The 20,000-nt window shown below is 35.7% G+C and overlaps 1 protein-coding gene across 2 annotated transcripts in view; it reads left to right on the top strand.

Moving 5' to 3' along the window:
- The window catches only part of frc (fringe connection), a 292,532-nt gene that overhangs the window by 37,901 nt on the left and 234,631 nt on the right, over positions 1 to 20,000 (top strand). The window contains exon 2 of one of the 2 annotated variants that reach the window (XM_068366667.1): positions 19,184 to 19,282. The exons of the other annotated variant lie outside the window; for it this stretch is intronic. Coding sequence (XP_068222768.1) covers positions 19,184 to 19,282 — 99 coding nt within the window. The remainder of the gene's footprint in view (positions 1 to 19,183; positions 19,283 to 20,000) is intronic. 2 annotated transcript variants of the gene reach the window in all.

Below are 20,000 nucleotides of genomic sequence, written 5' to 3'. Positions count from 1 at the left end.
CCCCAAACAGATTTATTCAACTTTTGTTTTTATCAATTTATTTTCCTTTCTTTGGGTTATCGCTTTATATATTTGTCGTAATTATCATGGCCAATCAGAGCATGTCAGTCATAATTATTTCATCTCGGTCAGCAAGTTAACATGCAGTATGTATTAGAAACATGCGAACAGTATTATACTTTAGATTTTTTAAAGGGTTTTCTGCTTTCATACTTTATTTGTTAAAGATCAAAATTGTATAATACAAATTAACGGAAACGTCCTGTTTCGCATTCCGAGAGTTGAGGGTTCGAGCCCCCCTCAGTACCTTGTGGTTTTCATTAGGAGGTAGAGTTGGGAGATTTGAGGGGCCTTAATAGTATACCTGCTGAGTCACTAGCGGCCATTACCTGGTCCATCGTGGCATAGCATAGGTAGAGAGGGACTTGGATGCTGATCAAATGTTTGATATGAAGGACATCGTGTGAAAATTGCAATATAATAACTGTCCTTGCATCTGTCGCTAATTAGTAATCTTGAAAAAAGGTGTTATTCTTATACAATGAAAAAGAAACTAAACATAATAAAAAATATAAAATGATACATAATAAAAAATAGAAAAAGATACATAATAAAAAAATAGAAAAAGATAGATAATCTACTGTGTGCATAGCAGTAAACCCAGGTGCTCGTAAGGCCAGATAACCCCCAATTACTCAATCAATTCCAAGCGACAAATCAACTTGTTCCCTCATAAATATTTTGTTTAAAGTTTAGTGCTAAACCAATACGTTTAGTTAAGCCAGCTTGCCCTTAGCAGTGTCTCCCAATATATTCCACGTGTTTACTCTGGCGTGATTATTGCTGACCAACAGTCGGGCACGGCCTTCTCATGTGGACAGAGTGGTGCCTGGCCCTGAGCTATTGACAATCAAATGGGTTTCCTGCATTATTCGTTCATTCATTGTTTGAGGTTGACACTGATTGATTCGTAATTAATACTGTCAGCAATACATTGCACTATTTTTTTGTGTTACAGCTCTCTCTCTCTCTCTCTCTCTCTCTCTCTCTCTCTCTCTCTCTCTCTCTCTCTCTCTCTCCCCTAAATTCATTGTAATATTTTCTGCTGTGTAAACCCCACCCCCCTAAGCCTAATCCATCATTGGCTCGTATTAACGCGGATTTCAGAGACACATAAGGAACAATTATCCATGAAATTCGCAGCATTCCTTTGCCGTGCAGCGCTTGCTCCTTTAGGTAGGCTACTTGTTTTGAAATAATGAAAACAGAAAAATAGCTCATTGGGTATTCTTGATATCAGAGAAATTCCATACTGGCTACGACAGTGTACGTATTATCAATACGCATTTTTATTCGTTTTATGAATACACACACGGTGCATGTTTGTAGTTATTTTCGCCATGAGTCCTCCTTCAAGACTTTCGGGATGAGGTGTAAGCCCCATTTCATTCTCCACCCTGACTGCAAAGCTCACTTCCCGGTTCAAAGGGACTGAATGCAACGTAATGGAACTTGCCTCCCAAGTAAATGGAAACTTGGTCCTCTTGCTGATGAGAAATGCCAACCTGACGAAAACTCCTTAGCAGAAATCTTCAACAGCAAACACCACGTCATACCAGAAATGCTCATGAATAACTAGTTGACCTTCATTTCATGAAGATATATGCTCGCTTCCCCACGTTCACTATTCCGCTTTCCCTCTCAAAGAAAATACATAATTATTATTATTATTATTATTATTATTATTATTATTATTATAAATTCCTAAGCTACAACCATACTTGTAAAAGCAGAATGCTATAAGCCCTGGGGCTCCAACAAGGAAAATAGCCCTGTGAGGAAAGGAAACAAGGAAAAAGAAAATATTTTAAGAACGGTATCAACATTGATATAAATATTTCCTATATAAACTATAAAAACTTTAACAAAACATGAGGAAGAGAGGAATGAGATAGAATAGTGTGCCCAAGTGTACCCTCAAGCAAGAGAACTCTAACCCAAGACAGTGGAATACCATGGTACAGAGGCTATGGCACTATCCAAGACTAGAGATCAATGGTTTGATTTAGCAGTGTCTTTCTCCTAGAAGAGCTGCTTAACATAGCTTAAGAGTCTCTTCTACATAAACACCATTAAAAACATAAACCTAATTAGCCACAAACAATCATTCTCTATTCTTGCCTGGTGAACAAACTGCCTTTAAAGTTACACGCTGACCCATCCTTTCACGTAGTCTAATCGTTTTAACGTATCTTTATCTTAATTTATGTTTCTCCCCTTTATTTACTCTGTATATAATACACAAAGAATTGATTAAGCTTGCATGGTTAGACATCTCTCCTCTGATTTGCGTTCAACAATCATACGTTTCCCTTTTGGATGATTTAATATGCATATATGTATCTACCTATCTATCTGCACATCGATTATACAGATATTTACACACACACACACATATATATATATATATATATATTTATATATATATATACATATATATATATATATATATATATATATATATATATGTGTGTGTGTGTGTGTGTGTGTGTGTGTGTGAGAGAGAGAGAGAGAGAGAGAGAGAGAGAGAGAGAGAGGTTATCACATTCGTTTCATTAGCACTAGGAGAGTCTCTACATACTAAAAATTTGTGTGACTTTAGTAAAGTAGAGATAATGATGATAGCAATAATGCCGATAGACTGATCGGGCTCATATGAATACAATGAAGACATAATAAAAAAATATAAAAAGAGTCGTAGAAACGAGTCTCATGATCATAGTTTTGACATATAGACATGCTTCGTATTATGCAGTAAATTAGCAGGAGATTTAATTCGTAAGCATATCTTCTAGTATCTAATCAACGACCATTATAAAAGTTCAAGTACCTCTGTGGAGTACTTAATCACACCAGCATAGATGAATTAAAAAAAAAAAAAAAAAACGAAAACGATATTTCTGGATGAAATCTAAAAACCTGCTTTTACAAAATATAAATTCAAATTCATGTGGGAATAAATCCAAGGAGCTTTACAGCCGTGGATGAGCGACGTCTGTTTGCGAAAAGCGTTCTCTCTTCTTGGCCGCATTTCATTTCAACAATGCGTCTGTCATCATATATATGTATATGAAGTCGAAATCCCGTGGGAAAGGAAAAGGAAAGGGCGGATGCGAGGCGGCCCTGTATAATGCCTCACCACTTAACACAAGAAGCCTCCAAAGAGATTTACTGGGGGATTTGTAGGCGAATCGTGTTCTGCTCAAAATGCGGATGCCTCCGTTGATCGCGCTCGAGCTCATACCTGGGAAAGGTGCGGTTCGGGCTTTATCGCTGGGATAAGCGGAAGATGAGATGAGTCGGATGCTGGCTCCAGTTTGCGGAAAATGTATGACAGAAGCAGCAGTATCGCATGATGAAGATTGTAATACATATGATATATTAAATAACGCCTTTATAGAACGTATGACTTTATCAAGAGAGAAAATGGGTAGAATAGAACCTGTACCAAAATACTCAAAATAATAGGAGAAAACTTACTAATATTTAGAAAAATAAAGTTTGCCCAAAAATAATTGTCACAACTTGGATTCTCGAAAAAGGGATGCTTTCAAATGATTGAAAATCAGTGAAGATTTCTTAGTAAGAAAAAGAATGGAGGGTTTATGAGGAATTTCATTCTTTTTATTTGCTTTCGTTTGTACATTAAGGATAAAACATAGACTGTAATTGTGAGTAGAAAAGTTTTGTGCGTTCGTGGTTTTTATGTAAACGTAATCCTACGAGGGGATTTCAAATCACCAATTTCCTAATATTTTTTTTTAAAAATCACTCTATTTACAACGGGTTTCAAAATCGTCAGGTTTAGAACATGATGTAGCGTAACCATTCAAAATAAAAGACACAATTATGTCCTTTCTTCACCCTCAGGTAAGGTTGAAGTCTCTTGACCAAAGAATTGGGACATTTTGTATATGCAGTACTTTTGTAGGAAGACTTTGTATGTAAATTCCCTTTCCAAATATTTTCGAATGAAGCCTCTTTGTTTGGAAAGCTTAGAAATATTCTCTCTCTCTCTCTCTCTCTCTCTCTCTCTCTCTCTCTCTCTCTCTCTCTCCCAAGTCTTTGCATTTGCAGAGATTTTTATCAGTACGGAAGATGGTCGATTTGAATTTAAAGTTTTGGTAAACTTTCCGATCCTTTTGGATGAAGCCATTTGAGGATGAGAAGAATCCAAAACTAGGAATTCTTATGCCAGCGATGGACCTGCGAAGAATAAGATCTTGAATCCGGGACGTTTATCTAAGTAGCAATCATCAAGTCAATATATTTCCCTTATTCGGTTTTGAATGGGTAACCTGAGCTGTTGGATCACGAAATATCCTCACTCCAGTTTATCTACAGAGGCGAATTTTGTGTGTGATATCTTTCTTAATACATTCACTGAGATAACCATTGTCTTACAGCAATATGCTTCTATGAATATTTCTTTGTTATTATGGAAAGTGCTGTTATTCCAGACTTCTAGGCAGGAACATTAATATGCCATTGAGTAAAACCATTAAAAATCAATAGAATGAATTTAAAAAAACGCATACGATTTTAGAATAACAAGAATGTTCATAATTCAGAGAAAGAATACTTTATTACTATTTTGATTGGATTTCAGTTATCATGAGTTATCCATCAAAATTTACGTATTCTTATACAATTGCAATATATCTAATGAGAAGTTATTGACGTTGACGTTTCTCTCTCTCTCTCTCTCTCTCTCTCTCTCTCTCTCTCTCTCTCTCTCTCTCTCTCTCTCTCAGCGCGAACATGAGTAATTACGGACACTTACTACATGAAAAATGAAAATTGTTGTTTCATTTATAGGGAACAAATATGTAGCCTGTGCGTTATCTACATGGAGACCCAGCGTGGATATTTCTTTTTTGCTCGCTCTCGAAAAAAAAAATCTACTTAGGTACCGCGACTACATATTTCACTTCACTTGACAGGTCAATATATTTCTTAGTTTGTATATAGTTAAGGAGACAGATGTATGGCCAGAAGAACTGCAAGCCTCGGTAATTTCTCTCGAATCATGCCATCTAAAACTGCCTTGCTCGCCCTTTTCATAAGAGACTATCTCTCTCTCTCTCTCTCTCTCTCTCTCTCTCTCTCTCTCTCTCTCTCTCTCTCTCTTCCTCTCCCCCTCTTCACACAAAAAGAGATTGAAAACGTGTAATTTATGGTGTCGTTTTAGACCGTGATCATTTTCAGACAAGCGGTATTTTGCTTTATTAGGACCATTTGTTTTGTGTGGAAAGAGAAAGCTTTTATTTTAGAAAGATCACTCTAGTTTTTTCACGCAGACAGTGACTGACCTACAATTCTGAGAATGCGCCTTTGAAATACTTGCCAGTTTTCTTCTTAGCTCTGTTTATCAATGTATCTCGTCTGTTTTGTTACACATTGTGATGATTATCCCGTTTGTTATTAATCATTTAGCAAAGAGATGAGTTGCAAGCATTTTTGGCTATGTAACTTTATACTGCGTTCTCTGTCATTTATCATGCTCTGTCATATATTGTTCCTCTTTTGGAACAATTGAAATGAGACGGACATTTCTAAATAAAGAATTACTTTTTCAAGAAAATACCATTCATAAGAAAATTATTATATCAAAACATTGATTTCGACATCGCAATGACATCTTATTTTGTTCTAATATTTTACATGAACCCCCGTAAAAAATTTATAAGCACTATTTCATAAACACTCGAAGGTGAAACCGATCTTCCTTGTCATCGCATTAGCAACCGATAGATAATGCGCTGAGGTCATGTGAACATCTTCCCGTGCATTGAGTTCCCAGGCCAAATAATGCAGACAGGTGGAAGTTTTGTACTTTGAACTGTATTGCTTTGTTCGTCTTTCTAGTGAATTGTCAGCCCAAGAAAGGTAGAGAAGGCGGAAGCATCAGACCACCACGATCTGGTCACATGGGGTGGTGTCATCTTTTTCACCTGACGCCAAAGAAGGGACCATTACGTTATGGTCTCGTAGGGGGACGCGACTTACACACACACTCTCTCTCTCTCTCTCTCTCTCTCTCTCTCTCTCTCTCTCTCTCTCTCTCTCTCTCTCTTGAAGTTTAATGAATGAACGATTGATTTGTAATTATCTGGCATCATAACATGAGTGGTCATTGTCGAAGTTTGATGACACAATTATCCTTCTTCCATGGAAGAGCGGGATTCGCCACATATATCCTAATCCAAACCGACTGAAAAATTGCTATGGACTGCATCGAGTGTAATTAAGATAAGATATGATCCCTTTTGTTATGGCTATGAACATTACATTAACATTTCTCTCTCCTCTCCGGTCCCTTCGATATGTCTAAATCTATAAAATTGAAAATATTAATTTATTTGAAAAATACAACTCAGGTTCTTAACAGAAATTTCAATTTTATACTCCATGCAGTTTTTTACGTGATGATTGTGAATAAACCCTTGGATAAGATGTGGAGTAAAAAATAAAAAAAACGAATATTCTTTGGGAAGGTTTCTCTGTCTCTTACACCCCCCCCCCCTTTCTTTTTAAGATATGATTCATATTTTGCTCACCCAGGAACACGTTAAGTTGGTACATTTTATCAACTTGAAGGGTGGTGACATCATTGGTAAATTTCAAACTTAGTTTGAATTTTACCTACTTTTTTCATTAACTACAATTTGTTTTTGTTATTGTGCATGGTCATCACCATTCCAATATTATTGTTGTTGTTTTTGCCGCTTCTGTTGTTATTGGTTTATGCAGTCAAACCTATCAGGGTACAAGTATTTCCTGGTTTAATTTTCACTTTCGAAAGGCACATGTATCACTACCACTTTTTACCTTGAGGCCAATGCATATATGCATCCACTTCACGAGCAAACGCGTTCACTCAACTTTAACCCCCCCACCCCCACCCACCCACCCCCTCTACCGCCAGCATTTCCCTATTCCCCCACTCGTATTTCTTAAGTAGAAGACCCCGCTGGAATTCGTAAAAGTCCGCTCCAGCCATCAACCCAATCCTGGAAGGAAAGCCGTTCTTTTTTTTAACCGAAAATAAACGATCGCCAATTCTTTTGTTCCAATATGTAAAGACGTCGAGGGGAGGATGCGCCAACGGCGTGATCCGTTTTCCTTCGCTCCGTCCGAAGAAGAAGAAGAAAAAGAAAAAGAAAAAGAAAAAGAAAAAGAAAAAGAAGAAGAAGAAGAAGCGCCGGAGCGGGAAAGCCAAGAGAAGCAAATCCGTTGTGGTGATAAAGTTGGTGATGAATAAATAGGGGGAAATTGAGAAGGGAAGATTTAAATCGACTAAAGTTATACTGAACTGAAAAATGTGAATGGGAATGAAAATGACGTAATCTGGTAAATGATAACGAGTAAATAGTAGGAAGATGGAAATGAAATTGAAAATGAATGTTAGAAGTAGATTATGAATAAATAGGAGAAAATAAGATGATATGACAAGAACAGTGAAATTTGGAAAATAATAATGAAAGTATATAAAGAAATTAAGAACGGTAAGATTAGAATGGTTGAGATATGGATTGTGATGAACAACTGGAAGATAATCAAAACCGGGATGTTTGAATAAGGGGAGATCTAAGGATTATAGTTAAAAAGAATTGAAGAAAAAGATTAAGGCTGGAATTTGATGATTATTAAATATAAGAAGTGGGAAAAAGACTGAAAAGATAATGGATGCAAGATAATGTTAATAAATATAAGAAACTGAAGTAAAGAAAATGGGAAAGGTGAAGGTTGAACGATATTAATAGTAAAAGGAAATGAAAGAAATAGAAAAGTGGGAAGAATGAAAGAAAACTATTTTAAAGCAAATAAATTAATATAATAAATGCTGAATAAATAATAAAAAGAAATGAATCGAGGAATTTGGAAAGTTGTGAAGGTTGGACGATGGCAATGAGTAATGGGAAGGAAATGAAGAAAAATGCGATTTAAAATATGAAAGATGGAAAAGAAGAAAGAAGAATTAGAGGCAAACGAAGAAATCTGAAAAGATGAAAAATTGATGTCAGAGAATTTAGAATTGCATTAGACTAAGAAGGAAAGAAAGGATGGGAAGAGAAACAACGGAAACCTCAGGATAAAAGAGAATCATACGAAGTAAATCATAATAACGCGAAAAACAAGTGGAAATGTTTGAGCAGAAAGAAAAATCAAAGAAAGGTATTGGAGTAATGATTGCTGAAGGAGTTACAATAGGGATAACTTCAAAGGAAGGAAAAAAAAAACAGCCACGACGAAAACAAAGGCCCTGGTCTTTTTATTTCGCCTATCTCTCTCTCTCTCTCTCTCTCTCTCTCTCTCTCTCTCTCTCTCTCTGTAAAAGGGTGGAGCTCTAATGCCTTCATAAAGACGACTGAAAAATACTTTCCCGAAAAGAAAAAGAGAACTAAAGTGGGAGGCAAGAGGAAACATTCGAAAGAACAAAGAAAAAAATGCCAATGGGGAAAATAGTGATTTTCCAACGGACGGAAAGACAATGGGAGAATTTCGAATGCATGCAGATTCTCAAGGATTGTCTGTTAGTTTATCGTTTTCGACTGATTGATAGAAAAAAATAGTATATTAGAACATGGGAAGAGACCCCCTTAAGCAAATTCAGGTAGGTCTCTGGAAGCTACATTGTATATCTTCCAGGAAGTGTGTTATACATTGTGACATTTTCTCATTGCACATACAGTAGTAAAGAAAATTCATTACCCATAGTATAATTTAATGTCATCTTACTTTATTTATTGCATGTGATAATAAAGCTCATTGTAACTCCCATGTTTATGATTCACTGTGAACTGTAACATTTTTGTAAAAATTACTGATATTTTGTTCCTGATAAACTCTTAACTTTTTGTATCGCTTTAAATGTGAATAATTTTGTAATTATAGCCATTTCATTTGATTCATTTAGCTATTACGTCCTAGTTCTTTGTTCACAGAAATATCTGTTACACGTTGTAATGTATAGATTTCGCGTTAGTAGCATTTTATATTACTTAAATAACGGCCATATTTGGGAAGATTTTACTAATCTTCCCTAATTTAGTATTTTATACAAAGAACAAGCCAACCGAATTATCTTTTGCTCATATACGGCATTATATTTGTTTTGTTTTACCTTTATGCAAGAGCCATTTCTGATATATCTGTTGAATTTAACCCGATAACCCCAGTGAATTGCATAGCTATTGGTAAAACACGAAAGATCGTAAAAAAAACGAATTTACTGCAGCTGAGGCATGATTACATTATCGAAATGAAAACCACGATAAGAAAAAATACTCGATTCCAGGGAGTATTGACACTATCATCAAGAATATATTTCTTGAGTAAATTGACAGGAGTTTAATCTTTAGTTTTATTACCTAATCTCTTACTAGCTTCGCTATTCAAGTTATTATTTCATTTTTCATTTATCTTTTATAGTATTTTTACAAATTATAATTTTCTTTTTTCTTAGCATTGGGCTGCCTCTGCTATAGGGCTCCTTAGGTCTGTAGCATCCTAATTCTCCCACAGGAGTCGCAACTTGCCTTGTAATGATAATAATGATATTAATGATTATAAAATCTGACTGTATTGTGATATGCTCCTTTGTTTTGTGCTCTTTAGCCTTTCTCTGAGTAAATGTATAAAGAAATCCATTATATTAATAAGTTCATGACATAAGGTAGTCTTTTCTTCATATTACTCATAAACATTATTTCTTATGACCATTCAGGCCTTGCAGTTAACCGACTTTGATCACTTCCACCATTCAGAAGGGTGACTCGCTCAAGCAGCAAAGCAGATTATGTCCTCACGGCAATCCCTTAGGACCCTTTCTGAAAATTTCCGATTGGCTTTGCAATCAAGGGGACCCCCCAGGGGCGTAGGAGCAGGGGGGGGGGGGGCTATAGCCCCCTACTTTTTTGCTGAAAATATGCTTTTAAACATACAGATTTACATTTTGTAAATTCATTTCATCTCTGGCAACAGCCCTTGTACAGTCTCACCCTCCCACCCCACCCCCGCCACGTAAGTATCATGTTAGTACCCAGCATCAGTTTCACAGTCCCGTCACTCGTCACTCGCTTAGTTTTACAGAGAGCAGCCCCCATATTGGGAATCAAGCCACTTATAATGTTTGATCCCCAGTGTATACCGTGCAAACATATGTTAATCTATCCATCATTACCAAACACTATTATAGTAACAAACTACATCATTGATACGCACTAATAAATTGAAAACATGACACACGCGAACACATGTAGTTGACGAATATCGCACATATGAACATATGCATGAATGTATATATATATATATATATATATATATATATATATATATATATATATATATATATATATATATATATATTTATATATAATTTCTTCATAATCCTTTTTAAATATGTATACTTTTATATAATTTCAGAGCTTATGAAGTATTAATTATACATTATTCATACACTTTTCATATGTATATTTTCTGGTCTCAGGCATGACTTTCAAATATGTTTGTTTATATAAGAAATATGCTTGTTCTTAATTTTGCTTACTTACAATTATTCTATATATATATATATATATATATATATATATATATATATATAACTAAATTCAGTTATTTTAATATGTTGTACAACACAACAGCCATATTGGAAAGCAAGTTGAAACTTGTAGAATGATTTGATTTACCTAATGTTTTCATTTATCTAGATTCACAAAGTAAACAAATGAAAGAATCAAATTTACTCTATTCTCTTCTCACAAGGTCTGATACTTCATGTTATTATTCATTGAGTAATATTGAATCACTGCATGATACTTCATTGTCATTGGGAAAAAACTGATAGCCTTGACTTGATCGATATTGCGAATGAGTTTGTAGCAAAGAATCAACATCGTCAGTATATTTTTGGTAAATTCACCTAGTAGGCCTATCGGTATATATATATATATATATATATATATATATATATATGTATGTATATTTATATATATATATATATATATATATATATATGTATATTTATATATATATGTATATTTATATATATATATATATATATATATATATATATATATATATATATAGGCCTATTGGTATCTTATGATTGTTATTGTGTAAAAATTGGAATTGGTCACATAAAAGTCTTCCAAAAATATGATTTTGTTTTTGATACAATATGCTGTCAGATGCCAGGAAATCGCATCTGAGGGTGTTTCCTCATAAAATTTTTCTGGGGAGACTCCCAGTCACCCCCCCCCCCTCCCTCCTATGCCTTCGCGCCTACGGCTCCGCCTTCAGTGTCATTTCGAACTTTAGCCCCCCCAAACAGGAAAACGCTCCTACGCCCCTGCACCCCAATAGAGTATGACGCCCTCAACAAATACCTCCTGGAGCAGTACTCGCCATCGCCAGCCGCCCGTATAGCCAAGCTTTTTCAGCTTTCAGCAGCTGTTGGGGGACCGAAAGGCCTCACTGGCCCTTAGGGAAATGATCAGTATCACTCGCTTTCCTCATGATCTGCAAGATGACCCGCCTAAAGTAGGTCTATCAACAGCTGGGCACCCTATTTCACATTTATGTATTTCTTACGGGGGAGCCAGGTACCGTACATTTTTCATACATGCTCATACACTGTAACATTATTGCCTTTTTTTTATCTTTTCCTCTTCCCCGTACTGATAATAGAAATCTGTTTTAAGCTTGATATAGCATGTTTTATACCATTTGAATTTTGTGTCATTCTTGCTCACAACTGTCTGTATAAAAGCTCGTTGTCTTCTTGAATAAACTTCACTTACATTCATCTCTCCTCTATGTTAACACCTAACAGCCACGTCGCACACCGGCTTAACCGTATAAGATACCTGCGCCTCCTTCATGACACTTTTAAATATAAGCAAAACATTTGGCAAATTTTCCTTTTCATTGTATTTTACGGTAATGTTATTCATTATATGTGTTCTCTCTCTCTCTCTCTCTCTCTCTCTCTCTCTCTCTCTCTCTCATTTCATCTTTGCTGCAATTCATCACCGGTAGGATTTCATCTATAGATTTCCAGTGGATTCGTAGTGTAGCGAGCCATGGAGCAGCAGCCTTGAGTTCTGCAGCAGCATTGAATTTCTAATGTAATTAAGATCCTTTTGGGAACACAAAGCATTTTCAGAAGTATATTTAAACCTCGATTCTCTGATAATGTGACTGTAAAACTTGTCTCATCTAGTGAGTTTGTGCATTTTGGTTATATCCTTGCGTGTGTGATTTTTTCTACGAGTATATGTAACAACTTTTTTTTATTGTTAGATATATATCATTACTTTAATTTTAATCGACCACTTGAAAATAATTATATCTTTTGCATCAAAATTATGACAATTATTTTCAACCAAATCAAGAAAAAAATGATTATGTATATGATGCACCAGTTTGAGTCCGGGCTGTCACGGTGCCTTTTTGTTCCATGAGCGGTTACAAATCATATCAATTTTAAAAAGGATTCTTCAGTAATACCCTTTCCTTCAACCTAGGTTTCCTTGACCCAATACCGAAGTGGGACGTGACAAGCATTCTTGCCTCAGAACATCCCAGATGGTATCTGAAACAGTTATAACTTGGAACTGTGCGAAGGAAGCTATTCTCGTGCTTCAAGACAGGTTACATGTAAGCTGGGATGAAGCTTCTTACATTTTATCACACCTCCTTCACCACCAAAGAGAGTTTTATTTATTACATTTCGCCTTGCTAGTCGGTCTGTTGGAATAATTACATGAAAAGTAATGAATAGATTCTTTTCTATTTTCACTTACATTTCACCGTGTTCCAGGCAACATTTGTTTAAATTTTACGGTGGATCTGGATCCAAAGATTCTTTATGGCTTCACGTGTTATTTCTGTTACTGATGTGTATTTGAAGTCGAGAAGGAAAAAGAAAAGTTAGCATTCCGTTATGATTGGAAATTTTGTAATTCTCGACAAAGAAGATGAACAGTTTGACGAAATTTATGGTTTGCATTAATTGGGGTTGTACAATGAACTTCATGATCGGATTAAATACAACTACAAAAAAAAAAAATATATTTATTCGAAATATTGTTCCAAACATGAAAATCGGCTTTTGTTGTTTGTCCTTAAAGGGTTGAGAATAGTCACTTGTTTTTTTTTTTTTTTTTTTTTTTTTTTTTTTTTTGCCTTTTAAAAGTTTTGTGTTAATCGTTTTTGTTTGATTTAAAGGCAAATGTACCCGCATTATGTTGTAAGTATCCATATTCTAAATCGCAATGGGTTTTTATAAATCTGTAGAGCACTGTACATTCCACACGAAATTGCTTTTAGTTTTTTTTTTTTTTCAGTTTTGTAAATACAGCATAATTTCATAAAAGAACTTTATATGATCTGGGAACATTGCAGTTTCTTTAGTTAGAATCTTGAGTTCTTTATATATTTGATTCTTATACAAACCTTTACTAACCAAATTTTCGGTATACCGCACGTGTTTCATACACGCTCATACGCTGTACCGTTATTGCTTTTTCTTTATCACTTGCTCTCCCCCGCACTGATTGTAGAAACTTGTAAAAGCTTGCTATAGCAAGTTTTATACTGTTTTAATTTTGTGTCATTCTTGCTCTGGACTATCTGTATAGAAGCTCGTTGTCTTGTTGAATAAACCTCACTTGTATTCATCTCTCCTCTATGTTAACCCCTAACAACCAACTCACATTCGTGACCACCGGAGTGACTACACACCAACTCTTTGACACACGCCGCCTCAATGAAACTGCCGCCCTTCGCCTGGGGAGAAGTGTTCGCCTGGTTTCAGCGCACTGAAGGCACTGAAGTTCAGATTCACATCCAGAAGGGTGACTCGCTCAAGCAGCAAAGCAGATTATGTCCTCACGGCAATCCCTTAGGACACTTTCTGAAATTTTCCGATTGGCTTTACAACCAAGGGGACACCCCAATAGAGTATGACGCCCTCAAAAAATACCTCCTGGAGCAGTACTCACCATCGTCAGCCGCCCGTATGCTTGCCCGTATAGCTAAGCTTTTTCAGCTCTCAGCAGCTGTTGGGGGAAAGAAAGGCCTCACTGGCCCTCAGGGAAATGACCAGTATCACTCGCTATCCTCGTGATCTGCAAGATGACCCGCCTAAAGTGGGTCTCTCAACAGCCGGGCACCCTATTTCACATTTATGTATTTCTTAGAGGGGAGCTAGGTACTGTACATTTTTCATACATGCTCATACACTGTAATGTTTTTTTTTATCTTTTCCTCTTCCCCGTACTGATAATAGAAATCTGTTTTAAGCTTGATATAGCATGTTTTATACTATTTGAATTTTGTGTCATTCTTGCTCACAACTGTCTGTATAAAAGCTCGTTGTCTTCTTGAATAAACTTCACTTGCATTCATCTCTCCTCTATGTTAACACCTAACAGCCACGTCGCACACCGGCTTAACCGTATAAAATACCTGCGCCTCCTTCATGACACTTTCAAATATAAGCAAAACATTTGGCAAATTTTCCTTTTCATTTTATTTTACGGTAATATTATTCATTATATGTGTTTTATTTTGATTTCCCATAATGATGGCTGATGAAAGAATGTATACTCTCTCTCTCTCTCTCTCTCTCTCTCTCTCTCTCTCTCTCTCTCTCTCTCTCTCTCTCTCTCATTTCATCTTTACTGCAATTCATCACCGGTAGGATTTCATCTATAGATTTCCAGTGGATTCGTAGTGTAGCTAGCCTTGGAGCAGCAGCCTTGAGTTCTGCAGCAGCATTGAATTTCTAATGTAATTAAGATCCTTTTGGGAACACAAAGCATTTTCAGAAGTATATTTAAACCTCGATTCTCTGATAATGTGACTGTAAAACTTGTCTCATCTAGTGAGTTTGTGCATTTTGGTTATATCCTTGCGTGTGTGATTTTTTCTACGAGTATATGTAACAACTTTTTTTTTATTGTTAGATATCATATATATCATTACTTTGTTTTTAATCGACCGCTTGAAAATAATTATATCTTTTGCATCAAAATTATGACAATTATTTTCAACTAAATCAAGAAAAAAATGATTATGTATATGATGCACCATATTAATAATGCGGGATGTCTGTAGGAGTTTGAGTCCGGGCTGTCACGGTGCCTTTTTGTTCCATGAGCGGTTACAAATCATATCAATTTTAAAAAGGATTCTTCAGTAATACCCTTTCCTTCAACCTAGGTTTCCTTGACCCAATACCGAAGTGGGACGTGACAAGCATTCTTGCCTCAGAACATCCCAGATGGTATCTGAAACAGTTATAACTTGGAACTGTGCGAAGGAAGCTATTCTCGTGCTTCAAGACAGGTTACATGTAAGCTGGGATGAAGCTTCTTACATTTTATCACACCTCCTTCACCACCAAAGAGAGTTTTATTTATTACATTTCGCCTTGCTAGTCGGTCTGTTGGAATAATTACATGAAAAGTAATGAATAGATTCTTTTCTATTTTCACTTACATTTCACCGTGTTCCAGGCAACATTTGTTTAAATTTTACGGTGGATCTGGATCCAAAGATTCTTTATGGCTTCACGTGTTATTTCTGTTACTGATGTGTATTTGAAGTCGAGAAGGAAAAAGAAAAGTTAGCATTCCGTTATGATTGGAAATTTTGTAATTCTCGACAAAGAAGATGAACAGTTTGACGAAATTTATGGTTTGCATTAATTGGGGTTGTACAATGAACTTCATGATCGGATTAAATACAACTACAAAAAAAAAAAAAAATATTTATTCGAAATATTGTTCCAAACATGAAAATCGGCTTTTGTTGTTTGTCCTTAAAGGGTTGAGAATAGTCACTTGTTTTTTTTTTTTTTTTTTTTTTTTTTTTTTTTTTTTTTTTTTTTTTTTTTTTTTTGCCTTTTAAAAGTTTTGTGTTAATCGTTTTTGTTTGATTTAAAGGCAAATGTACCCGCATTATGTTGTAAGTATCCATATTTCAACCCCCCCCCCCACCCGCCACCCCCCACCCGCCACCCCCCACCCCCCGGTTTTTTTTTTTTTTTTTTTTTTTTTCCGAATGGGCTTCGTTTCCGCCTAGATTTTTTCGATGATATTGAAAATAATTTTCAGCTCCAAAAATCTTCTCCGTCTTTATTGCACTAATAACTCATTAAATTATTTACCCCCTTTGAGTTACTCCCTTCCTTTGAAGTTCAACTATTTTTTTTCAAAACTACCGGCAACTTTGGAAATGATGATAGACTACAATTTCACTCTCGATGGCTTCTTATCCAGCGACCGGGAAAAATAGGGATAAATTAACTTAATACGTTGGAGGAAGTTCTTCCCTAATATAAAACTAGAACGGAATTTTGGTTAACATATCCTCTAGTTGTTCATATACTTACATTGATTATCTTATCACTTTGACAGTTGAAAATGGTCATTTTACCGGATCATTTGTCGGTATATTGATTCCTTAAGAATGACAGTACACTGCTTGAAAACCTGAGGCAGTTTCGTTAACGCAATGCACGGTATTTAGATGGGTTTTGTTCATTGATGAACATCATAACTTACCGTATCAGAAGGCAGTATTGACAGTGACCAATACCCACTGAAAAAAAAATCACCTTGAACTTTTATATAAGTGATTCCTCCTCTCTAATGATGCACGGCGTTAACAGGAAAATACTGATGGAATAATACATGCAGGGTTAGCACCATTGGGTTTTCATTGCTGTTTTCCTTATGGGGGTTCTTTGTGGGTCTGGATCTATGATCATCGGTTACTCGTCAAAAACTGCAATGAAAGCATTAGCTAGAAGAATTGCGAAAAAGGCGGTCCGGTTTGTGTTACCAGGAGCCATAATCATAGCAATGATGTGCTATATACAGTACATGGTTGTCGCGTCACTGGATTTAAACTCAGGCGAAACACCTGGCAATTTCCATTTGAATTCTCAAGCAAACGCCACTTGGGTAGATCATCTGTGTCCTCGCTATCGTCTCCAAGACACGTTTCGTCACACAAAACTCAGCTGGCGAACACCAGAAACAGACGCTATATTTTTCACGGAGACTTCATGTGGTCTGAGGGTCTCTGGCAGACAGGTAAATCTAAAAATGTACAGGTTAAATATTTCTTATATCATGAAGTGCATTTATACTGAATTCTAAAATGAATAAATTAAGGAATCATGAAACAGAAATGTTTTTGGTACTACATTAACAGTCGTAACGTGTAAAAAAAAGTGCTATTTTTTTTTCTTTGTTTTTAGCTAGCTATTTGTTTTAAAGGTTTTTCAAAGTAGCGAAGGTAATATCATTTTGGTTTGCACAGTTTTATTTTCAAACAGATATATATCCAGTCTAAAAAAAGGAATTTGTGGATGTTATTAATTTCGAAAACTACCCTTGTTCATTCCGAAGAAGGCAGACTGCATTCTAATGAATTCTTAATCAGAGAACCTAAGTAACATTTGACGAAACAGTAAAATGAATGATGCATACGCAATTACACCCAACATTCAAAAGCGCGCAGGCATGTTTCGTTTGCTCGCCGTGTAGAGCAGTAAATTATAATCACTCACGAGACCTAAGATTAATTAAGGAGATGGCAATGAACTGGAAGTTAATTTCATGGCAAAGCTTTCCAGATGTCGAGGCTTCAGTGAGTTTAGCTGGTGATTGCATGAAAGGAAGTCTTTGGATACTGGCTGTTTTTCTTCTTAATTTCTGGTAACAGCTGATTTATATTCGACATATTTTTCCTTCTTGTTCCCGCAGCAATCAAAGGAAAGCATTGCCACAAGAGTTTGTTTGCTCTGCTTGTCAGTCACTGCAAGAGGGTTGCTTTTACCGCATGTCATTTTGAAGTTTGGCTCTTGACTCCGCTAGAGTATAAACTGATGAATGCCTTTTTGCTAAAAGTATATATATATATATATATATATATATATATATATATATATATATATATATATATACATATATATATATATATATATATATGTATTTATATATATATATATATATGTATATGTATATGTATATATATATATATATATATATATATATATGTATATGTATGTATTTATATATATATATATATATATGTATTATATATATATATATATATATATATATATATATATATATATATAATTGTGCGTGGAGAGAGAGAGAGAGAGAGAGAGAGAGAGAGAGAGAGAGAGAGAGAGAGAGAGAGAATCTGATTGTTACTTTTACCAGATATAATATTATGTATTCCAAGGAGTCACAATTACCTCGTAATTTTGTTTGTGCTTGTGACTACAAAACCTTGGATTTAAGTAAAGTATCTATACGGCCATTGTCAAAGCAGTAAGTAGGGAACACAAGAATATAATTTTTGTATTCGCTAGAATATAAGTGAGGTTAAAAGTACATCCTATAATCAGCCTGCTCCTGAAGAGCTACCTCACCCTACACCAAACTTCAGAAAAACAGATCGACAGGAACGTTCAGAGACTCGACAATTTATAGCTGGCTTTTTGTACCAACCACGATTTGGAGAGTTTGCTCTGTCTTTACACATCATTGCGGAATTAATGCTGAGTCCAGTCTCGATTGGGCCATACTGCTTCTGTGTTGTTGGATATGGATATGAATTCATTGCACTAAATATCCTACACTTGCAATGAGGCCATTGCCAGAGGCTCCTTACTATCCTTGTGTGCATCATGCAGGAAAAGAATTGACAGGGAGGGTTCCAAATGCTTACCTCTTGGTAGGGTGTTTACTTGATATATCCTGGGCCATAGATGTTTCTGACTCACTTAGCCATATACACTTTACCAAGGATAGTAAAGATATCTAATAACATGCCTATTAGGAAGAGTAATTAAGACTGTGTCTTATTACTCACGTATCTCGGCCTTTACTGCTAAATTTAACATAATATATTTGCTAACTTGTTGGTTTATATAAGAAAGGTAATGTAGAAATATGAGTTTATATAAGAAATATTTTAGAGTATATTCAGTTCGACATAAAATTAGAATGACGTTTTATGCAAAGAGAAAACATGATTGTCTACAACGGTCCAAAAACCATACATTAATTCCCCACCCCCCCTAATTCAGGCATGCGCAGTAGAGAGTGCTTCGCTTCATCATCCAGACCGCCAGGTTATTGTCCATATTACAGCTCCATCTGTTGACTTATCTCAGCCTTTGCTCAAGGTAAGTCAGCATCCTCCAATTATAAGTTCTTTCAATATTGCTGATTTTGTCATTTATATTTTGAGCAAATTAAAAGCGTTATGTTCAATGTGCGATGTGTGTAAGTATAGAATGGTGTAGTGAGAACCCACACTACTAACAACTGACAATATTCACATAAAATCAGGTTTCATACTGACAGAACAAATACTATGCCGAAAATTTACCCAAGCTTTACCCTTGTTTGATATATCATTTAGAATTTTAGAGTTTGTAGCTAACATTATTGTAAATTTTAGAGCTTTAAGGGTAATTTAATTTGTGTGAGTTGCTCAGTTGGTGGGAGGACTTTTACTGGGTATAAGGACGACCTATATACATCAAATTGTAGGAAGCATTCACTTGCTCTAAGCAGGTGAGTGGTGACAAGACATTTTTGCCCTTGGAAAAATGCCAACAACGTGTTCACTACCCAGTAGGATCACATTGCCAACTATGCAATCAAGATGGCTAAGATGTTCTGTGGGCTGCCAATTCCAGAATTTTGCATGCTAGTGTACCACTATGCTTTAGCAGCTTAGCATATTGGTGTGAGAGAAGGAGGGTAGGGCTACATATGACTGGTATTAAGCGTACCTGACGTACTGTGAAAGCTCCAAAGGGTATATCAATTACGAGAGCTATTGCCCTCAACCGTGTAAACACTGAAGTCGTCTTCATTGCTTACACTAATGCAGTG

The sequence above is a fragment of the Palaemon carinicauda genome, chromosome 44 (genome assembly GCF_036898095.1).
Source record: "Palaemon carinicauda isolate YSFRI2023 chromosome 44, ASM3689809v2, whole genome shotgun sequence".
Lineage (NCBI taxonomy): Eukaryota > Metazoa > Arthropoda > Malacostraca > Decapoda > Palaemonidae > Palaemon > Palaemon carinicauda.
The sequence above is the reverse complement of the archived record's forward strand: the minus strand, read 5'-3'. Positions and strand labels throughout refer to the sequence as shown.